The 17,452-nt window shown below is 37.4% G+C and overlaps 1 protein-coding gene across 1 annotated transcript in view; it reads right to left on the minus strand.

Moving 5' to 3' along the window:
• Nucleotides 1-17,452, minus strand: part of CDC23 (cell division cycle 23) — a gene marked incomplete in the record, with an annotated part of 1,734,005 nt that overhangs the window by 252,374 nt on the left and 1,464,179 nt on the right. Inside the window, 1 exon segment of the mRNA XM_044069509.1 lies at nucleotides 4,345-4,464. Within this exon segment, the coding sequence (XP_043925444.1) occupies nucleotides 4,345-4,464 (120 nt within the window).

Raw genomic sequence — 17,452 nt, forward strand, 5'->3', positions numbered from 1 at the left:
AAGAATTCTACAGTTGCAAGTCAGGAATTTAATGCCCAACAGTGAGATACAATGACAGGCAAAGCTTCATTTTATTTTAGTACATCTGTTATTTTCTCAGTCATAGTTCCATGCTTATTACTGTCTGCTTGTAGAAAATCTGAGCAAAGAGATTATTTGCAATACTGGCATCCCACAATAAAATGATATTATTCCTATATATTTTTGCATCAAGCTAACACTGTTTCAAACTTGTTTCCGAGCCGTATCCCACAACTTTGTTAGAAGTTGGAAGAGTTGTAGTTTACTCAATAATACACATTTAATGCTGTATGTCAAGATATTTATTCAGATGTACCTAGTTTAAAGAGCCTTTGTAACCTATTTTTGATGTCTGCTGTTTAAGAGATATGGCTGGGAGATTTTTTTTTATTTTTGCAAATGGACTATAACCCAAGTGATAGAACTGACCGATACGTTAAAAAGTGCTAACTTGCCAATGTCATCTTTATGACCGAAACTGCAGGTGATGCTTCATTTTAAGTGATTAGTAAAAGAAGAATGAATAACACTCTCATAGACATTAATACAAAAGTGGTGGATAGTATAAGGTGCTACAGCAGGAGATTACACCAGTATGTAAGAGGGACTGTGGTTAAAGCATGAATATGCTACCAAATCAAGATGATGGTGAATCTCTGCATGGAAAATATCTTCACAAATATTTTTACACAATGCAAAGGCAACATAGATTTTTTTCTCAAATGTGGATCTTAACTGTTGGAGATTTGAGGACAGCATGCTACATATTAGGAACTTTTTTAATTCTCTTTATATTGTCAAAAAGCTCAAACATTCATCATGTCTCCCCATCTAGTCAATTAATCCATTCTGCCTGTTAAAAAAAAAAAAAAGAAAAAAAATCACCCATACTAACAACTTTACACACAAAGGGATCATGTATTTACCTTCCTTTCTCATATTTTCTTTTCACTTAAACAAAAATCAAACTTTCATCATGACATCAGTACGTTTCTTTATGTTATCATGTCACTCAAGCTACAGAGTTAAGAACTCGTTATGCCCCAGAATTCTGCACAAGATCATTAGTAATTGTAGAGTACACATAGACCATTAATTTGTCAAACATTATTGTCTCTGATCCCTTGCAGATGTCAATTCTATATTTTAACCTCAACGAGCATTTTTACCTTACTTAATGTTTTTTCCAGATATCCACTTTCTTGTTATGAATTTCTGGACAACTATTAAAAATAAAACTTTCATCTCTTAGCATGTTATTTTGCACCAAACACAACACAAATGCCTTTACATTGTGATTAACCTGCTTTCCAAATATATGATTAAGCATATTACTCATTTCTTGAGTGTACTGAGTCTTCCCAGAAATAAAACATGATCCCAATTGCTCTTTTTAAAGTCTTACTGGAGTATAAAAACATTTGTGTAAACATTTCCATGAACAATTCTAAACTTCCTTGATTTAGTTGCATATCTAGTGACAAGCTAAATCTCTCTCCGTGCAACACTGGGTACACCCCCTTTGTAATTTCCCACTCCCAAGTTGTTTTAAATTTTATACTGTATGCTTTCAGATCTACCCTGTGGAGCTTTACAGTACACTTCCAAATCTATTAACCCTAACCCTCCTTGCCCTTTTGCCATTTTCAGACTTTCCCAGTGTACCATTTCCTTTTTATTTCTCAAATTCATTCTCTAATCTCACTTTTAATGTTTTTTCCATATCTGTTCTCTTGGTTGATGCATATATGTTTAAGCTACATTTTAACTGCTTATACTTTAGATCAATAAGTAAAGATTTCCATTTAAATCTTCTTTAGAATATTTTGACTGGTTTCCTCTCACATTTCCTTAGCTGTTTGCTCTACATCTTACTTTAACCAACCCCCAACTATCTCATTTGTTTTTGCTCCCACAATAAAAAAAGAAACTTCTGAATCACACCATAAAATGTGACATAATTCTTCACAATAGCTTTGTCATTGCTTTATCATTTATCCCGCTATACTTGGCAAAATATTTCTACTTGCCAAATATATTTACTTCTACTTCAGTTTTAGATGCATATAAAATGCCATCTGCAAAAACAGCAATAATTTCATTTACATTTCTCCACCTAAATCCTTCGATTTTATACTGTCTAATGTCCCTTGCTACTGACTCCAAATACAATGCAAATAAAGTAACAAAGATTTAGTTTAACACACACACACATATATATATATATATATATATATATATACACACACACACACACACACACACACACACACACACATACTGTAAACTCAAGCGCAACCAGGAAAAAAAAAATCGAAGAAATACAGTACAATTTTCATGTGTTGCACTTTGTTTCCCCCTGCAGAAATATACCTTATGTTTTTAGAGTTTTAAAATGGAAGACAGGAATAAATTCCCTCTCCCCCCAACCTAAGAACAAGTCAAACCAAACAGTATAGGGTACAGTATTAGTCAGGCCTATTTTTAACAGCAACTCTCAAGCAACCAGAAACTACAGTTATCCAGCATCTACCAATCCCCATAGGTGCTGGGTAACTTAACTGAGAGTTGTGTGTGTGTGTGTGTATATATATATATATATATATATATATATATATATATATATATATATATATATATATATATATATATATATATATATATGTATTGCGTTTTCCTTTGAGCTGATGCAATTCTGTCTGAATGTCATCAAATAGTTGTCCTCTTGCTGTGTTTTCCAAGTTACAACCTGCATGCATTATACTTCTTAATGCTTCATTACGTACCCAGAAATTTGTTTACTGTCTGGACCAATCATTCCATCTGCCTCAGTCTACTACTATCTTTACTATATCTACTCTTAAACAATGATTAATCAAGAAAAGGGATATTAAGACATGATGTGTACTCCTTGAGAAGCTTTACTGAAGTGCCAGGTTGTTAGAGTCACATACCCTCTCCTGATAAACACCCATGATACATAGGAACACAAATGGGTTAAACTGCACAGCTAGGCTTATGAAGGCCCTGATGGTCACTAGCCTAGTATTCCTGAGCAAACAAGTACATTCTTGCATATAAAAGTGCAAAATAAAACAGGTTGGGATTTAGAAAAACACCATCAGCTAATCTAGTCCTATTACAACAAGTCGTTAACACTTACTGTAATCTAACAGTCACCTACCTTTAACAAGTTAACAGTTGTAATACTCCCAAGCAAAATTTATAGACATTGAGATCAATAACTCTGGGCAGGAAACTGCCCCCTTGCCTCCACCCTGCAAGACCCATCAATACTCTTCTAACAGGCAAGGGCAGACTAAACAAGCTTTTGAACAGTTGCATTTTATTTATTTTTTTTACTTAGACGCGTTTCAGTAGAGTGACCTTGGAAAAAATCATTATTGAGAAATATTCAGTTAGCATCATCTCTGCTCTTATGGCAAGCTTCTCCTCTGCAGTTAGTAAACTTCCATTTCCTTTACAATTGACATTTCTAAATCTAAGCACCCTGTTTGAAGCACTGGTCAGCACAGTAGGAAATGGCATCCAAATTATTACAACTCAGCCTTTTGCATTAAGTGGCAGATTTAGAGGGTAAAAAAAAACACTGCTATCAGTGTGTCTATTTGAAATTAGGTTTATTTCTAACACTAAATTTTGCAGAAAAAAAACTTCACAATTCCTATACATGTTTTTACATTTTATACACTGCATGTTTTCTGGAAAGACAATTACATGCTGTACTGTTTTTCACATTTTATTCTGGAAAACTGCTACATTTACCTTAGATTAGTTCACTTCTAAATTCATCTTTGGTATGAATCTGTCTTAATCTAGTGAGGACAGGAGTCCCTGCAATCATTTTAACAGATTTATTCTAGAAGCTATAAATTACAGTCAAGTAAGTTCCAGTTCTTCAGCTGTGACCAAACTGAAATTATGTTGGAATAATTATATGATGTCAGCACCACAATGGAGGGCCAAGCAGTACATCATTTTCTAGGATTACACACGTATGCTATGACATCATACAAGCTTAGGGAAGGAAGCTGCCACGAGCTGAAAAATCATCAGCTTTCTGCACAGCCACAGCTCTGATTTTGAGCTATTTACATTCTTTCTCTCATACCAGATCCAAAGAAAAAATGCTGCCCGACATGATAGTTGAGGACTTCTAACTGTAACACACAAAGGCACATCTGCCATCACATTGCTGCTATAACAGATGCTCTAAGAGTCTTTATATTCTCATAAAAATGCCCTAAATGAGATACACAAAAACTGCTACAACACTTATAAAACATATTTTCAAATACTCACATCATTGAAATCACAGCATTTCTGTGCACAAGCAGAGGCTTCATCCCAGAGCTGCCGTCTAAAGTAGTACTGTGCTAAGTATCGGAATGCCGTACCCAGTTCATGGTGATCAACTATCTCCTGAAAGAGAAAAGCACAGTAGTGAGCTCAACTGTTGAGACAAAGGCACTCTCATTTCCTGCCACACTATACAGCAGACTTACATACTTGCTTGGTACTGTTTACAGCACTGGCTTACATTATCATATGCATGTTTCTGGGTATTTGGATTTATTCCACTATACTTTCTATTTTTGGTGAAACTATTGGATTTTTATTGTTACTGCTACAAAACTCATAAGCTTCCAACACTCACTGTGGTTGATACCACTATCACAGGATGGAAGGGGAGATGACACAACCCAAAAAATCAGCAAGTGGGAAACCTTGCACGGCTAATAAGATTACTTACACAACAATGCAGCAAACTCTTGGCTGGATTAAATGCAGCTGCATCTTCATGTAACAAGCCTAATCGACCCGATAGCAACAATGGGATAAAAACATCAACCCCACCCCCGAATGGTCCAGATGGAGGAAGGCGGAGAAACGAAGGAGGTACAAATTATTTGTACATTGGAGAGACTACCAGAAAGTGTGTTCCTGAAATTGCAACTAATTCTGGTAACAATAGAAATATCATTGAAGAAAAGAGCCATCCATGGAAACAAGGAAGACACTGATTTAGAATCTTGGCTTGACCAAGAGTTCTCATTATAGCAGGATGTGACCTGGCCACATAATGAATAGGTTAGCCTAACAGCTTTGATGTGTGACTGAGAAAAAAAAAAAAAAAAAAAAACTTATAAAACTACGCACTTTACAAACAATTGTTATCTTAGGGAATGTCTTAAACGTGAACAGATAGAGGATTGAGAGGTTTCAAATTTCCTTTTGGGGTATCTAAAGGTACCAAGGAGCACAAGCAATTAACATGCTCAAAAGACGAGGAGTAGAATTAGTGGAGTTTATCAAACTCAATGTTACACAAATCAACTCTCTTATTAATGAAATTACTGCTGTTAATGATATAATAGTTGATGATTTATTGTTTGACCACTACAATTATAATAGCATAATTAAGTCCGTGAATGATCATGTGTTAAGTGTACAGAGGAGAAAGGAGAAGAAATCAGTTGTGGACCAAAATGATAATGCTCAGGGGAAAGCCTAACCGATACACAATCACCAAGACAGTTTAGAGGGAGTTAAAGAAATGAACAGGGTTGGAAGACAGGTGCACTTATAAGAGAAGGGTAGGAGATGATTTGGTAGAAAGAAGACATTCAGAACAAGTTAACAGTTCCAATACCCCAGTCCTTCCCCCTTTGGATTCTCTGACACTCCCCAGGAGGTCATAGAGATTAAAAAAATGAGGTTATCACCAGGAGGGTTATTCTTCCAAAGATTTTCAAGCAAGGGTCAATTACCAAATAAGATGGGAAGGCGGTGGTCATGGAAATTACAAGGACAGTGGACAAAAAACAATAAAAGGAAAAGCCTATTCGGTCTGACTAATGATGACAATATTACTTATTCAAAAGATGGAAGAATAATTACCAGAAGACGGTTCCACATATCCAATACAGTGACCTACAGATAGATTCTAATTATATCACTCTGTTTGCAAACTGTTTTAAATTTGTTCCAAAGGGAAATGGAAATGTTTCGGATGTCATATTGGAGCTTAAATTGTTTACTAAGAAATTCAAGCTATCTTAGGTACGTAAAGAGACAGAATATACAACTGAACTTATCAGGGAAGCAGAAAAGTGTATTCAACCCCCCCCCCCCCCACACACACACACACTTTTGAGGGCGCTTGTGAGAGATTTTTATAGATTATTTTCAGAAAGAAAGATTTTACTCAAATCTTACTAAGGATGCATGTATACTTTTGGATAAACTAAAACAAAAAAAGTCAGAATAATTAAACTTGATAAGGGAGGCAGTGTCATGACAGCTAACCAAATAAATTATGTGGGGAACATTTCTGAAATGTTACAGGACAAAAGTAAATATACCCCAGTATCTGGGAATTAGATAAATGTTGCATACAAAATATAGATTTATTTCTAGATGAAATATTGCTACAGGCAGTTATTACTGGTGAAACCCACAATTATCTGTTAAACATCCACTTATACCAGCCGTGTTTAGAATAACCAAGACATATAAAAATGTAAATGGATTCCCCCATACAGGTTGATAGCAGCTGCACAGGAATCTAAGACTTATCCTTTGCCAATTTACATTGATAGAAGATTAAAATCAATTTTAAACATTCATAGTCACATATTGAGAGATTCATGGGACTTTCTGAGTAAGCCACACTCTGACCTCTGGTAAGAACAGTTTCCTCACAATAGATGTCACAGACCTTTTTTCATGTATTCCACATGATGTGGGGCTGGACTTTCTTGAAGAAGCCCTAGTAGAATACAAAAAGTTATTGAGGCAAGGGAAGTGGGACTACTGGTTGAACTGATGGAAAAAGTGCTCAGAATCAACTTTTTATATTTTGACGGAGAATTTTACAGAGTGGAGTGGTGATGGGGGCATTTTTGCAAACCTAGTTATGCTCATGTAGGAAAAACGGTTAGTCCTAAAACAACTCTATAATGACTTATGGTCGGTTTTATAGTAGGTTCTTAGACAACATTTTTGAAATCTGGAAAGGAAGGTTCGATGATTTAGACGACGTTATAACCTACATTATGGGTACTACCACATTTTTAAGATTTACATATAAAAAACAATGCTTTAACTATTCACTATTCGGATGTACAATTAACCATACAGGAAAAATTATTTTGTCTCTTCCATATACAAGAAAGAGACTTTTTCGAACTCACTTATACTACAACAGTAATCACCCCTGGTACTGTAAGAAAACTCTCATGAAGGGTCAAAATATCAGGGCATCCAGAATGGTTTTGAATGATAAAACAGTTTCTACAAGAACTGGAAATTATGAGAAAAATGCTTATTGAGGGGGATAGCCACTTGATCTTTTGAACAAGTTTGGAAGTGAAATTATTAAAAATAGGGACACTAAATATCTATCAATACTAGGGAAAAGGACCAAAGGGGGTGAGAGCAGGTCCCCTTATTTCCAACTGATGGGTTACACAACATGTTTCAAAATGCCATGGCCATTAAATTCAATGAAATTAGCGGGCATGTAAAAAGTATCATTACAAATAACTGGTCCATTCTTAAATTGAACAGAGGTGTGGTTGAATCAGTAGTGAATACTCACTATTTATATACAAGGTGAACACTAATATCATGGGTATTTTAGAAAATGGGACAGGAAAGGAAGCATTAAGTACCACCAAGTGTGGTCGATGTACATTTTGTACTACATTAATGAAAACAGGGTCTTTACTTAAACTGTATGTCAAAGATTATATTACAGAAAGGGGACTGTGAATCTAAGGGACTGGTTTATTTAGCAACTTGCAACCACTGTCAGGCTTATCATGTGGGGAAGATGGAAAGGAAATTAGCAAAGAGAATATATGAACACTTGTATGACTTGAAAAGAAGTAACTCAAGCAACTCTTTGTTCAAGCACTCCTTTAACATGTAATGGTTTCACTAAATTTGAGTTTGGTATTTTGGAGACGGTTTAGCTAAATGCCAGAGGGGGATACTGGAAAAATAAACTCGAATATAATGAACTGCTCTAGCAAATAAAATTACATGGTATAGTTGAACCTGGCTTGAATGATCATGTCTCCATTCAACCAGTCCTCAAAATGAGAGCAGCTAAACTGTTATACAAAGTTTTACACAACATTTATTATTACATTAGCAAATTTATAATACATACTTCATCACATTTTTTACAGACTAAGGTTTTATGTTTAATTTTACTATTTTTAACTGTTTTATTATTGCTTATTGCAGTGTTGTTACGAACCATGGTTAACTATACCTTTAAGTAACTAATTAATTGCTGGATTTAATTAGGATACTGTTTGACTAACTGTGATTTGAACAATGGTTTGAATGTTCTGATGAAGTCCTAGGGTTTGGGGACGAAAGCGCTCAACATTACAGTTTATTTTACACAATAAAATAGAATTTTAGCTACTTTTGGTGGATTTACTACACATCCGCTAAAAGGAATCCTTCTGTTTCAGTCACCCTGGACTATGTGGACCCAAATCTGATTAACGATATACATACTTAAAATGTTTCAAACAATGATACATACATACATACTCCGCCCTCCATCATTAATCAGCCTGCCCAAAATGTCCATTATTAGTCCTGCTTTTAGATGGTACAAAGTACATTCATCTCTTCCAATTAAAAAGAATACTGCATACAACTTTCATTAAAGAAGGAATCTAGTGAGATGGAATTAGAAATATTTTTGATGGTTTTGAAATAGCTGAATAGTTTAAATGTTGGGAATTTACTCACTTGGGATCAATACTTATAGTTCAACAGTTTCTGCTTATTTTATTTTACAAGAACAATTTTATTAATAATACGAGAAACAGCACAAGTTACACACAAGTCCAATAGCAACATTTATGAAGAAGATAACCACAAAGCATTAACTGCAATCATAAGAAAGACATTAAACATGAACCACTAAATATTAAATAAAGAGAAAACAATCACTGACCTCATCAAGTGCATCAGCTTTCTTAATCATACAGATAAAAGTTTTAGAGTTGTATCTCATCAACTCATTTGGGTTCAGTTACAGTGTACCCTTCAAGTTTTTAAAAATAAATTCCAAAATGTGGTTACTACTGCACACATCCAAACATTCACTACAAGTTACACCAAAGTCTGAAATCATCCCTACTAACCAAAAAGCAGCAGCATCTCGCCAAGAAGGTATTGTCCTTATGGCCCAGTTAATAATTGCAATGAATGCATCCCATTTACTTAACACTACCACAATTCTAAATCATGTAAGGAATCGGCATCAGTTAGGCCACATTCACAACAACTCTGACTTATCATATCATTTGCTAAAGCATTTTAAAAGAACATTATCAATGTGAATGAGAGAAGTGAGAGTACGTTGTTTACCTTTTGCATTAATTTAATTCACTGCAATGATGTAGAACTGCTCCCCTAATACATCATTTTTATCATCAAAATTTGTTGCAGAAGTATTCACAAGTTTGCAGCACAAGACTTGTAACCTAAAAGTGTTAGTTATCTGTTGCTACAAGGGGGGTTATATATATATATATATATATATATATATATATATATATATATATATATATATATATATATACACACACACATACCTACACACACACAAACTGAAAAACATTGCTTATAGATTTAATCTGTAAATGTCCTAATAAAAATTAGCTCTTTATGCATCGTTACACATTCTACTCACCTTGGTGTATGATTCTGAATATTCCAAAGTACCAAAAAAACATAAGCTCTCTCTGTTCAACTTGTCCAATAAATATTTTCCCCATTAACCTTGATGTCTGGTATACACCAAATACTATCTGATAAAGTTGGTCAGTTAATACTGTGCATGTCACACAAGTCTACCTCTCCAGTCCTCCTGTGTTCTATACTTTGTCATTACTCGTAATCTTTTTAATATAGCACAGGTGAACAAGTTCCAATTCACAGTAAACCCAGATAGGTCTTGGGGGTGGGGGGGTTTCTTCACTCTCACAGTACCAAGCAACATATACAAAAAAGTACTAAAATAAATTAGTTATCCTTAACTCCCCAGCTCCATTTTTCCTCAAGGTCATTAAATAGCAGTATACTTACCCTAGCACTAGATCCTCTCATTCCTATCTGATATGACTCATGGGTCTTTGTGCTACTTGCTGGATCCAAGCTGGCAAAGCAAGTGCTCTGGCCTCAAGCTCTTCCACCTTTCCCTTGTCACCCTTACCTTCCCTCAAGATCAAGTTTGTTACGCGGAATATTTATAAGATAAAACTTTTTCAGAATCATCATCCACACCCATGGAAGCGGGATTGCAGGAGGGATGTTGTTTTGGATGAGCAAGGATGAAAAGATCCAGTGTTATGGTCAAGTGCATAACTTCCACATTATATTCATTTCAACTGTCGGATACGATTGATGAATCAGAATTCCTAGCTATGGGAATTCTTGGGTGGCATCAAGACAACAGATCCTTGAGTACAGTAGCTCCCAAGGAAGCACTAGGTCTTTTTTTTTTAACACCATTACTGAATTATCACTTGTGACACAGGAACATTAGCATTTACATTTATATAAAAGTAACAAACATTACGCTTCACATATAGTTGCTTTATATCATATAACCTTAGCAACATTACATAAATTATTCGATTCCTGCCCCTTTTTTAAACAAGAAACATCTTTATTAAACCATCACTTACAACATAAGCAATCATACATTTATATAAATGAAAATGAACCTCACCGACGCAATCCTAGTTGAAAGCATTTTACATCGCAAACCATACTGACACACTCCTAGCTGCAAACATTATACATCACTTATCTACCCAATTGTTTTCAAACATTACAAAGCTCATTTAAGTTCTGCCTTCTTTTAAACCTCATTCCTCCCTGTATGTATTGTTTCCACAATTCCCATTTTTAACTATGTAGTTTGCTCCTACCTTTTTCTAAATATCTCAATTCCAGTTGTTTTTTCTCTGTTACTATATTCACTACTTCTAACATAGTCGGTTTAGATTTTGATTTCCATTTTCTAGTAATTGCTTTTTCTGGTAGCCACCATAATTAGAGACAGCAAGGTCTTACCATGTCTAGGCAATTCCGATTCTATATCATAGTTCAGAAAAATCATCTCCTTTGTCACACCAGTCTGCCCACCCAGCATCTCTGACCATGCATCCCGCAGGGAATCCTTAAAGTCCACCAACTCATTACACTCCCAGAAAATAAGTTCCCATTTACCTCTTTCTTTCTCATCACACCTCCAACATTTGCCATCTACCAGAGGAAAAATTCTCTGCAGTCTACCTGGGGTATAAAAATATCTATGTAAACATTTCCAAGCAAAAATTCTAAATCTTCTAGATTTTTACATATTTGGGAGATAAATCTATCCCTCCCATTGTGTCTTTGTGAATTATTTATCCAGTCTCTCTTCCCAGTCCATTCTAACCGCATCGGATTGATTCTTACAGTTATCATGCAATATTTTATATGCTCTACTAATTATTCTTTTTTAATGGCAGCTTCTGTTCTAGATTCTACTATAAACTCTATCAGTGCTGGTTTTTCGTTTAGGACCCCCCCCCCATTATTTTTTTCTCTTTGCTTATACTCTGTCAATTCTTGATAGGCAAGGCAATCTCTAACATGCAGTCCAAATAAATTATTGGGATCTTCCCATTCTGTCATCTTTCCTTCTCTAGTTATTTGCTCCCAATACCTTGGTTCCTTTGCCAGTTTTCTCCAATAAATTCCAGCCCCCTCTTGCCTATTATCCTTTACTGCAGTCATCCCCATCAACAAAATCTCCTTTCTCCATTCCCATGTTGACTTAGTTCTTACAATACTTTCTGCTACTTTATGGATATAATATCCTGCATGATTGTTATTCTGTTTAAAGGCCATCGTCGGAAATCCCAGGCTCTTCTTGTTTCTTGATCTCCCCCCGTTTCAACATCATTCCTTTCCACTCTGAATTACAGTTTTCTGATTGTGCTATGTATAGGAGCCTTAACTGTCTAGCTCTGAAATACCCCATTCAAATTGGGTAATCCCAATACGGCCTTGTTCTACTAGAAGAATCAACATATCCCACTTGACTCTTACCATCTTCCCCTCCCAGATAAAGTCCTTCAGCTCTTTAATTGCTATCTACAACTTCTCTTCTGGTTGGTAAAAATATGCCTGACCTGTGTATAAGACTAAAGAGACTAAGGAAGCACTAGGTCTTGATATAAAATCCAATTTGTATCACTTAGAAAAGGTATGCATTGTGGACTAAATTGCTGCAGCAGAAATGTAATCAACCGCAGAATTCCTGAAGGCTGTAGATGCAGCTGAATAAGCCCTTGGTTTGTATAACAATGATTTGATATGGTTGGTATTAACAAAGAAGATACACCTGGACAGTGTTGTCCCAGATAACAGAGTCCATTCTGAAGGATTTAGTGCAATGTACATAGAATCTCCATTGTCTGTGAACATCAAGTGTGTGGAGAGTACACTCTCCCTTGTCAACATACTTAGGAAGAAAATGGCAGGTGGATTATTTGTTTTAGGTAAGACTCAGTTGGTCACCTTAAGGATAAAGGGCTGGATTAGTCCTGAAAGAAACTCTGTCCTAAAGGAAAACCAAGTATGGCCGGATAGCAGAAAGGGCACGCAAGTCAGAAATTCTCCAACTGAAGTGACAGTGACCAGAAAGAGATTTACAAGAAAGGAACTTCAGTGCAACAGTAAAGCTGGGTTGAAGGGTGAATGCACTACAGCCTCCAGTGCAAAACTGAAATCCAAGAAGGGTATATGTTGTATCATGGGGAGTCTGAGGAGGAATATTCCACTCAAGAAGGCTTTACAAAGCTGATGGCACACTACAGAATGAGTGCCAGCTTGCTGGAAAAAAGTCTGAAATGTCAGCTAAATGTGTTTTGTTGAAAAACTAGCACCTGAATCAAAGTAACTGTAAAGCCTCCCGAACAGAGGTCTTAAGCAGATTTTTACTTTGAGAGGTAGCCCAGAGTTTGTAACACTTCTATTTACGAACACAGACCTTCTGAGTAGCATGAAAAAACAATCATCTTGGAATAAGGCAAAGTACATAGCCACTACTGGAATTGGAGAAATCAAGAGGTTAACTTCAGGTTGTAGAGATCCGGGTGAGGCTTCCCTGACAGGTGACACAGCAGACCCAGTAGTGGAACCAATAGCCAAGGGGGCTTCTTAAGATGAGCATCAGGAGGGGGAACCAAATCTCTCTGGGCCAGAATGGAGCAATGAAAATTATAGTTGCACCAAAGAGCTTCGGTATCCATGCACAGGTGAGCAAGCATAGAGAGTATGGGAAGGCCACTACTTGACCAGAATGTCTCTTGGGGACTGCCCAACTTGGGAAATAAAGGAAAAAATAGATACTGTATATGGTGTTGTCTGGGGATGCAAATGATCACAGCACCGATGGCCCTAAATTGAAGGTGGTATAAGCCCTTTTTGGATTCAGACACCACTTGCAAGGCATCAGAACAATCCTGCTGAGTCGGTCCACAAGGTAGTTAGTTTCCCAAGGAAGGTGCATTGCAACCAGAATGTGATAGGTCAGTGCCCATTGCCACACTCGCATTGCTTCTCATTACTTGGTTCCCCTGTCTGCTGATATACCATTATTACAGCTGGATACTTGTGAAGTTTATTTCTTCTCACTGCATCTTACAATGTCTCAAATGATTGTACAGAATCCACATTTGGACAATAACTGCCTAGCATCATGGGTGCCATTTTAAACACCTTTACTACATTAGCACTTAAGACACAGGCAAAAAAGATGTTATTTATTACCATAGCATTCCATCTGTGTTGTCCATTTTCATTCTTCCTCAGTTGATATGTATAGGTCCGATCCCTCGGATCTGACTTGGCTGTTGCTAAAGCTTGTGGCAGCCAAAAAAACTCTTGAGCTTCTCCCTTACCCATACTGTACGAACCCTAAATTATTTCAGATCTTGCTTGATGATTTTTGCCAGAAAGGAAATAATTACGCATAGATAAAGGAGGTGAAAAATTGCATGGAGTCAGTACATAAAAAGACTATCTGAAGATCAATACAAGGGAAAGTGATATCCCCTAAAGACTCATTCTTCCAGAAGTCTGCAAAGGATGGGGGTTTGTGTGCGAGGAGTTGAGGAAGAATGTAAATGGACAGCACAGATGGAACTCTATGGTAAGTACATAATGTCTTTATCTGATTATGTCAATTTTCATTCTATCCTCAACTGATAGGGCAGAGTTCCCAGCTACCTAAAATCCTGGGAGGCCTCAAGAAAGGATGTGCCTGAGAACAGTTGAACCAAATGATGCTCTACCTCTGGAGACCAGATCCAATTTGTAATGAGCAACAATATGGGGAGTAGCCCAAGTAGCTGCTGCACGTGTCATCCATGGATGTCCTGAAAAAAAATGAAGACGATGCCATGGATCTAGTTGAAAGAGCTAGTACTGGTTGTGGTAATGTAGCACTCAATTTTTTTTTATAGTAAATGATATACAATCAGTTAACCGTCTGGCTAAGGTTACTTTGGCAACTGGTTTTCACAATTTCAAGTCTGCACAGGAAATAAAAAACTGCTCTGTTTTTACGTCTTTTGTTCTATGCGGGTAAAAACATAATTGTCTGTGAACATCCCATAAATGCAACATGTATTCACCTTTGTTAGTATATTTGGGAAAGAAAACTGGCAAATTAATGGACTGACTGATATTGGATGCTGACACCACCTTGGGAAGAAAGGATGCATTGGTTCATAATATAAAACTCTATCCTTGTGAAAAATCAAGTATGGGGATTTGAAGACAATGCCTGAATTTCTGAAATTCGCCTGTCAGATGTAATGGGTAGTAGAAAAAATGTTTTCCAAGTAAGATATTTAATGTCACAGTTAGCTGCTGGTTCAAAGGGGGAATGTACAATTTCCTGCAATACCAGACTGAGGTCTCATGGGGGATTAGGGTCTTTAAATGGAGGTCTTAGAACCAGAGAGCCTCTCAAGATATCTTTGCACAGCTGGAAAGAGGCTACTGAGAAATCTTCAAATACAATGTGAAAGTTTGATATTGCTGCTAACTGAACTTTAACTGTTGAGGAACTAGCTGCTAATTTAAAAAGTAGGGCCAAACATTCAAGGATGTTATATATAGGAACTGAAAAGGTTCAACATGATTTTGGTGTGCCCAGTACACACAAATCTTTTCCATATACTGGAACAGAGTTTGTGTGCTGAAGGTTTATGTGAAGATAAAAGCATTATATGTCGGACAGCACAAGACAGCATAGTTTGTCTGGCTATTAACGGAATTAGAGAAGCCTGGCCTTCAGCCTGAGGTTTGAGATGTCTGGATGGATCATGTTTGTCAGGTTAGACAGGAGGTCTGGAATTGGATCCAGAATCCAAGGTTCATAAGTGAGGCCAAAGGAAGGGGAACCAAATCTGTCAAGGCCAGTAGGGTGCAAAGAGGATGACTTCGCTCTTCAAAAGGGCAGCTTTCTGTAGGAATTTCAGAATTAACAGGGTTGGTGGATAAGCATATAGTAGACCGGGGGAGAGAATTGTGAAGCACAGCATCCCCTTGGTGATTCACCCTGTGGGGGATTAGGGCAAAGTAGCTGCTGCATTTGTTGTTTAGGGGAGAAGCAAAAAGACTGCAAGGCTGACTTCACTAACAAAAAATCATTTCAGTCACGTTCTTGTTGAGAGACCACTCATGAGATAGTAAAATACACGTGCTCAGCTTGTCTGCTACCACACTGGACTTCCCCAGAATGTTCACTGCAATGAGAAAGCAGTTAGATAAAATTGTCCACTGCCACACTCTGAGTGCTTCTCAACACAAGGGGTAAGAGCTGGTTCCTCTGTTTGTTGATTTACCTAACTACTGACATATTGCCTGCCTGAATTGCAATTGTCCTTGAAGGAAGAGCATTTTGAAGGGCCTGCAATGTTAAAAGCACTGTTGTCATTTCTAGAACATTGATAATCAAACTGGCCTCTTCGAGGGACCAAGTGCCTTGTATTGTTTTCCCCAGAAAGTGACCCCCCTCCAATCCCAACTGGGATGTATCCGTGGTCACTACGTCTTTGGGCTTTGGGTGAACAAACAGATTGGCCTTGTAGAACCTAACTGATTGAATCCACCATCTGAAATCTCTCTTGCATATGTGAGTGCCTTGAATCAGAGTTGACAGGAGTTGGTAAAGTACTGACCATTGAGTTACTGGCATCCACTTTAGAATCCTCATGTAAAATCTGGCTAAAGGAATTACTGTTATTGTCACTGACATTGATCCTAGAGCTTGAAGGACCAAACGGGCCACAATCTTGGTACTGCAGATTATTTTTCTAACCTGTGATCTTATTGTCTGCAGTTTTGAGGGAGTCAGTGAAGCTATCATTGACTGTGGTGAACAGTGCTCCAATGAATTCCAAATTCTGAGCTGGTTCCAGTTGAGACTTATTGAACTTTATAGTTATCCCCAGAAAAGAACATGTCTGGAGAACCTGATCTCTTGCCCTTATTAACTGATGACTGGTTGGGGTGGTAATAAGCCAGTCATCTAGATATGGAAACACCCGGGATCCTTACAGTCTCAAGTGAGATGCTACTACTGCCATACATTTGGTGACATCCTGGGAGCTGTGGTGAGGCCAAAGGGCAGAACCCTGAACTGGTAATCACTGGCTCCCAGCCAGAAGCCTAAGTACCTTCTGGATTGTCTGCTCTTAGTCATCCTTGCCCAGAAGGGAGAGAATGGACTGAACCATGACCATTCAAAACTTGGTACGTTGAGCTGATTTGTTTAAGTTGCTGAGATCCAAAATTGGTCTCCAGTCCCCTGTTTTCTTTGGCACTAAAAAGAATCTTGAGTATGTTCTGGATTTTATCTGGTCTATTGGAACCTCTTAGATGACTTTTTTCTAGCAGCTTTTGCATTTGAATTGCTGCCTGTTCCCTCTGTCTAGGTGGAACATTGGGGATTCTTCTTGAGATTGGAGGTGGAAGGGAAAAAGGTAATATATAATCTCTGAAAATAATCCTCTCCACCCAAGTATCTTTAGTTATGTCTAGCCTGGCTCTCTGGTGCAGGGATAGTCAACCCCCAATTGTCTCCAGAGATGGAGGATCAGGCCTTCTTTCAGAAGCACTGGTAAGGTCCGTCAAAGAAAATCTCTAGAGCCTTGGTTTTGTGGGCCACCTCTGCCGCGGAAGCAGCATGGACCACTGGAGCTCCCTCCTCTGTTCCTGGGGGAACTTCTTCCACATGTGTCCTGAAAAGGACCCTGGGATTTCTTAAATCACATCTTCCGACGACCTTGCTGATTCCTAGGAAAGG

This window comes from Protopterus annectens, chromosome 4.part0, assembly GCF_019279795.1.
Source record: "Protopterus annectens isolate FY-2018-M chromosome 4.part0, PAN1.0, whole genome shotgun sequence".
In the NCBI taxonomy this organism is placed as follows: domain Eukaryota; kingdom Metazoa; phylum Chordata; order Ceratodontiformes; family Protopteridae; genus Protopterus; species Protopterus annectens.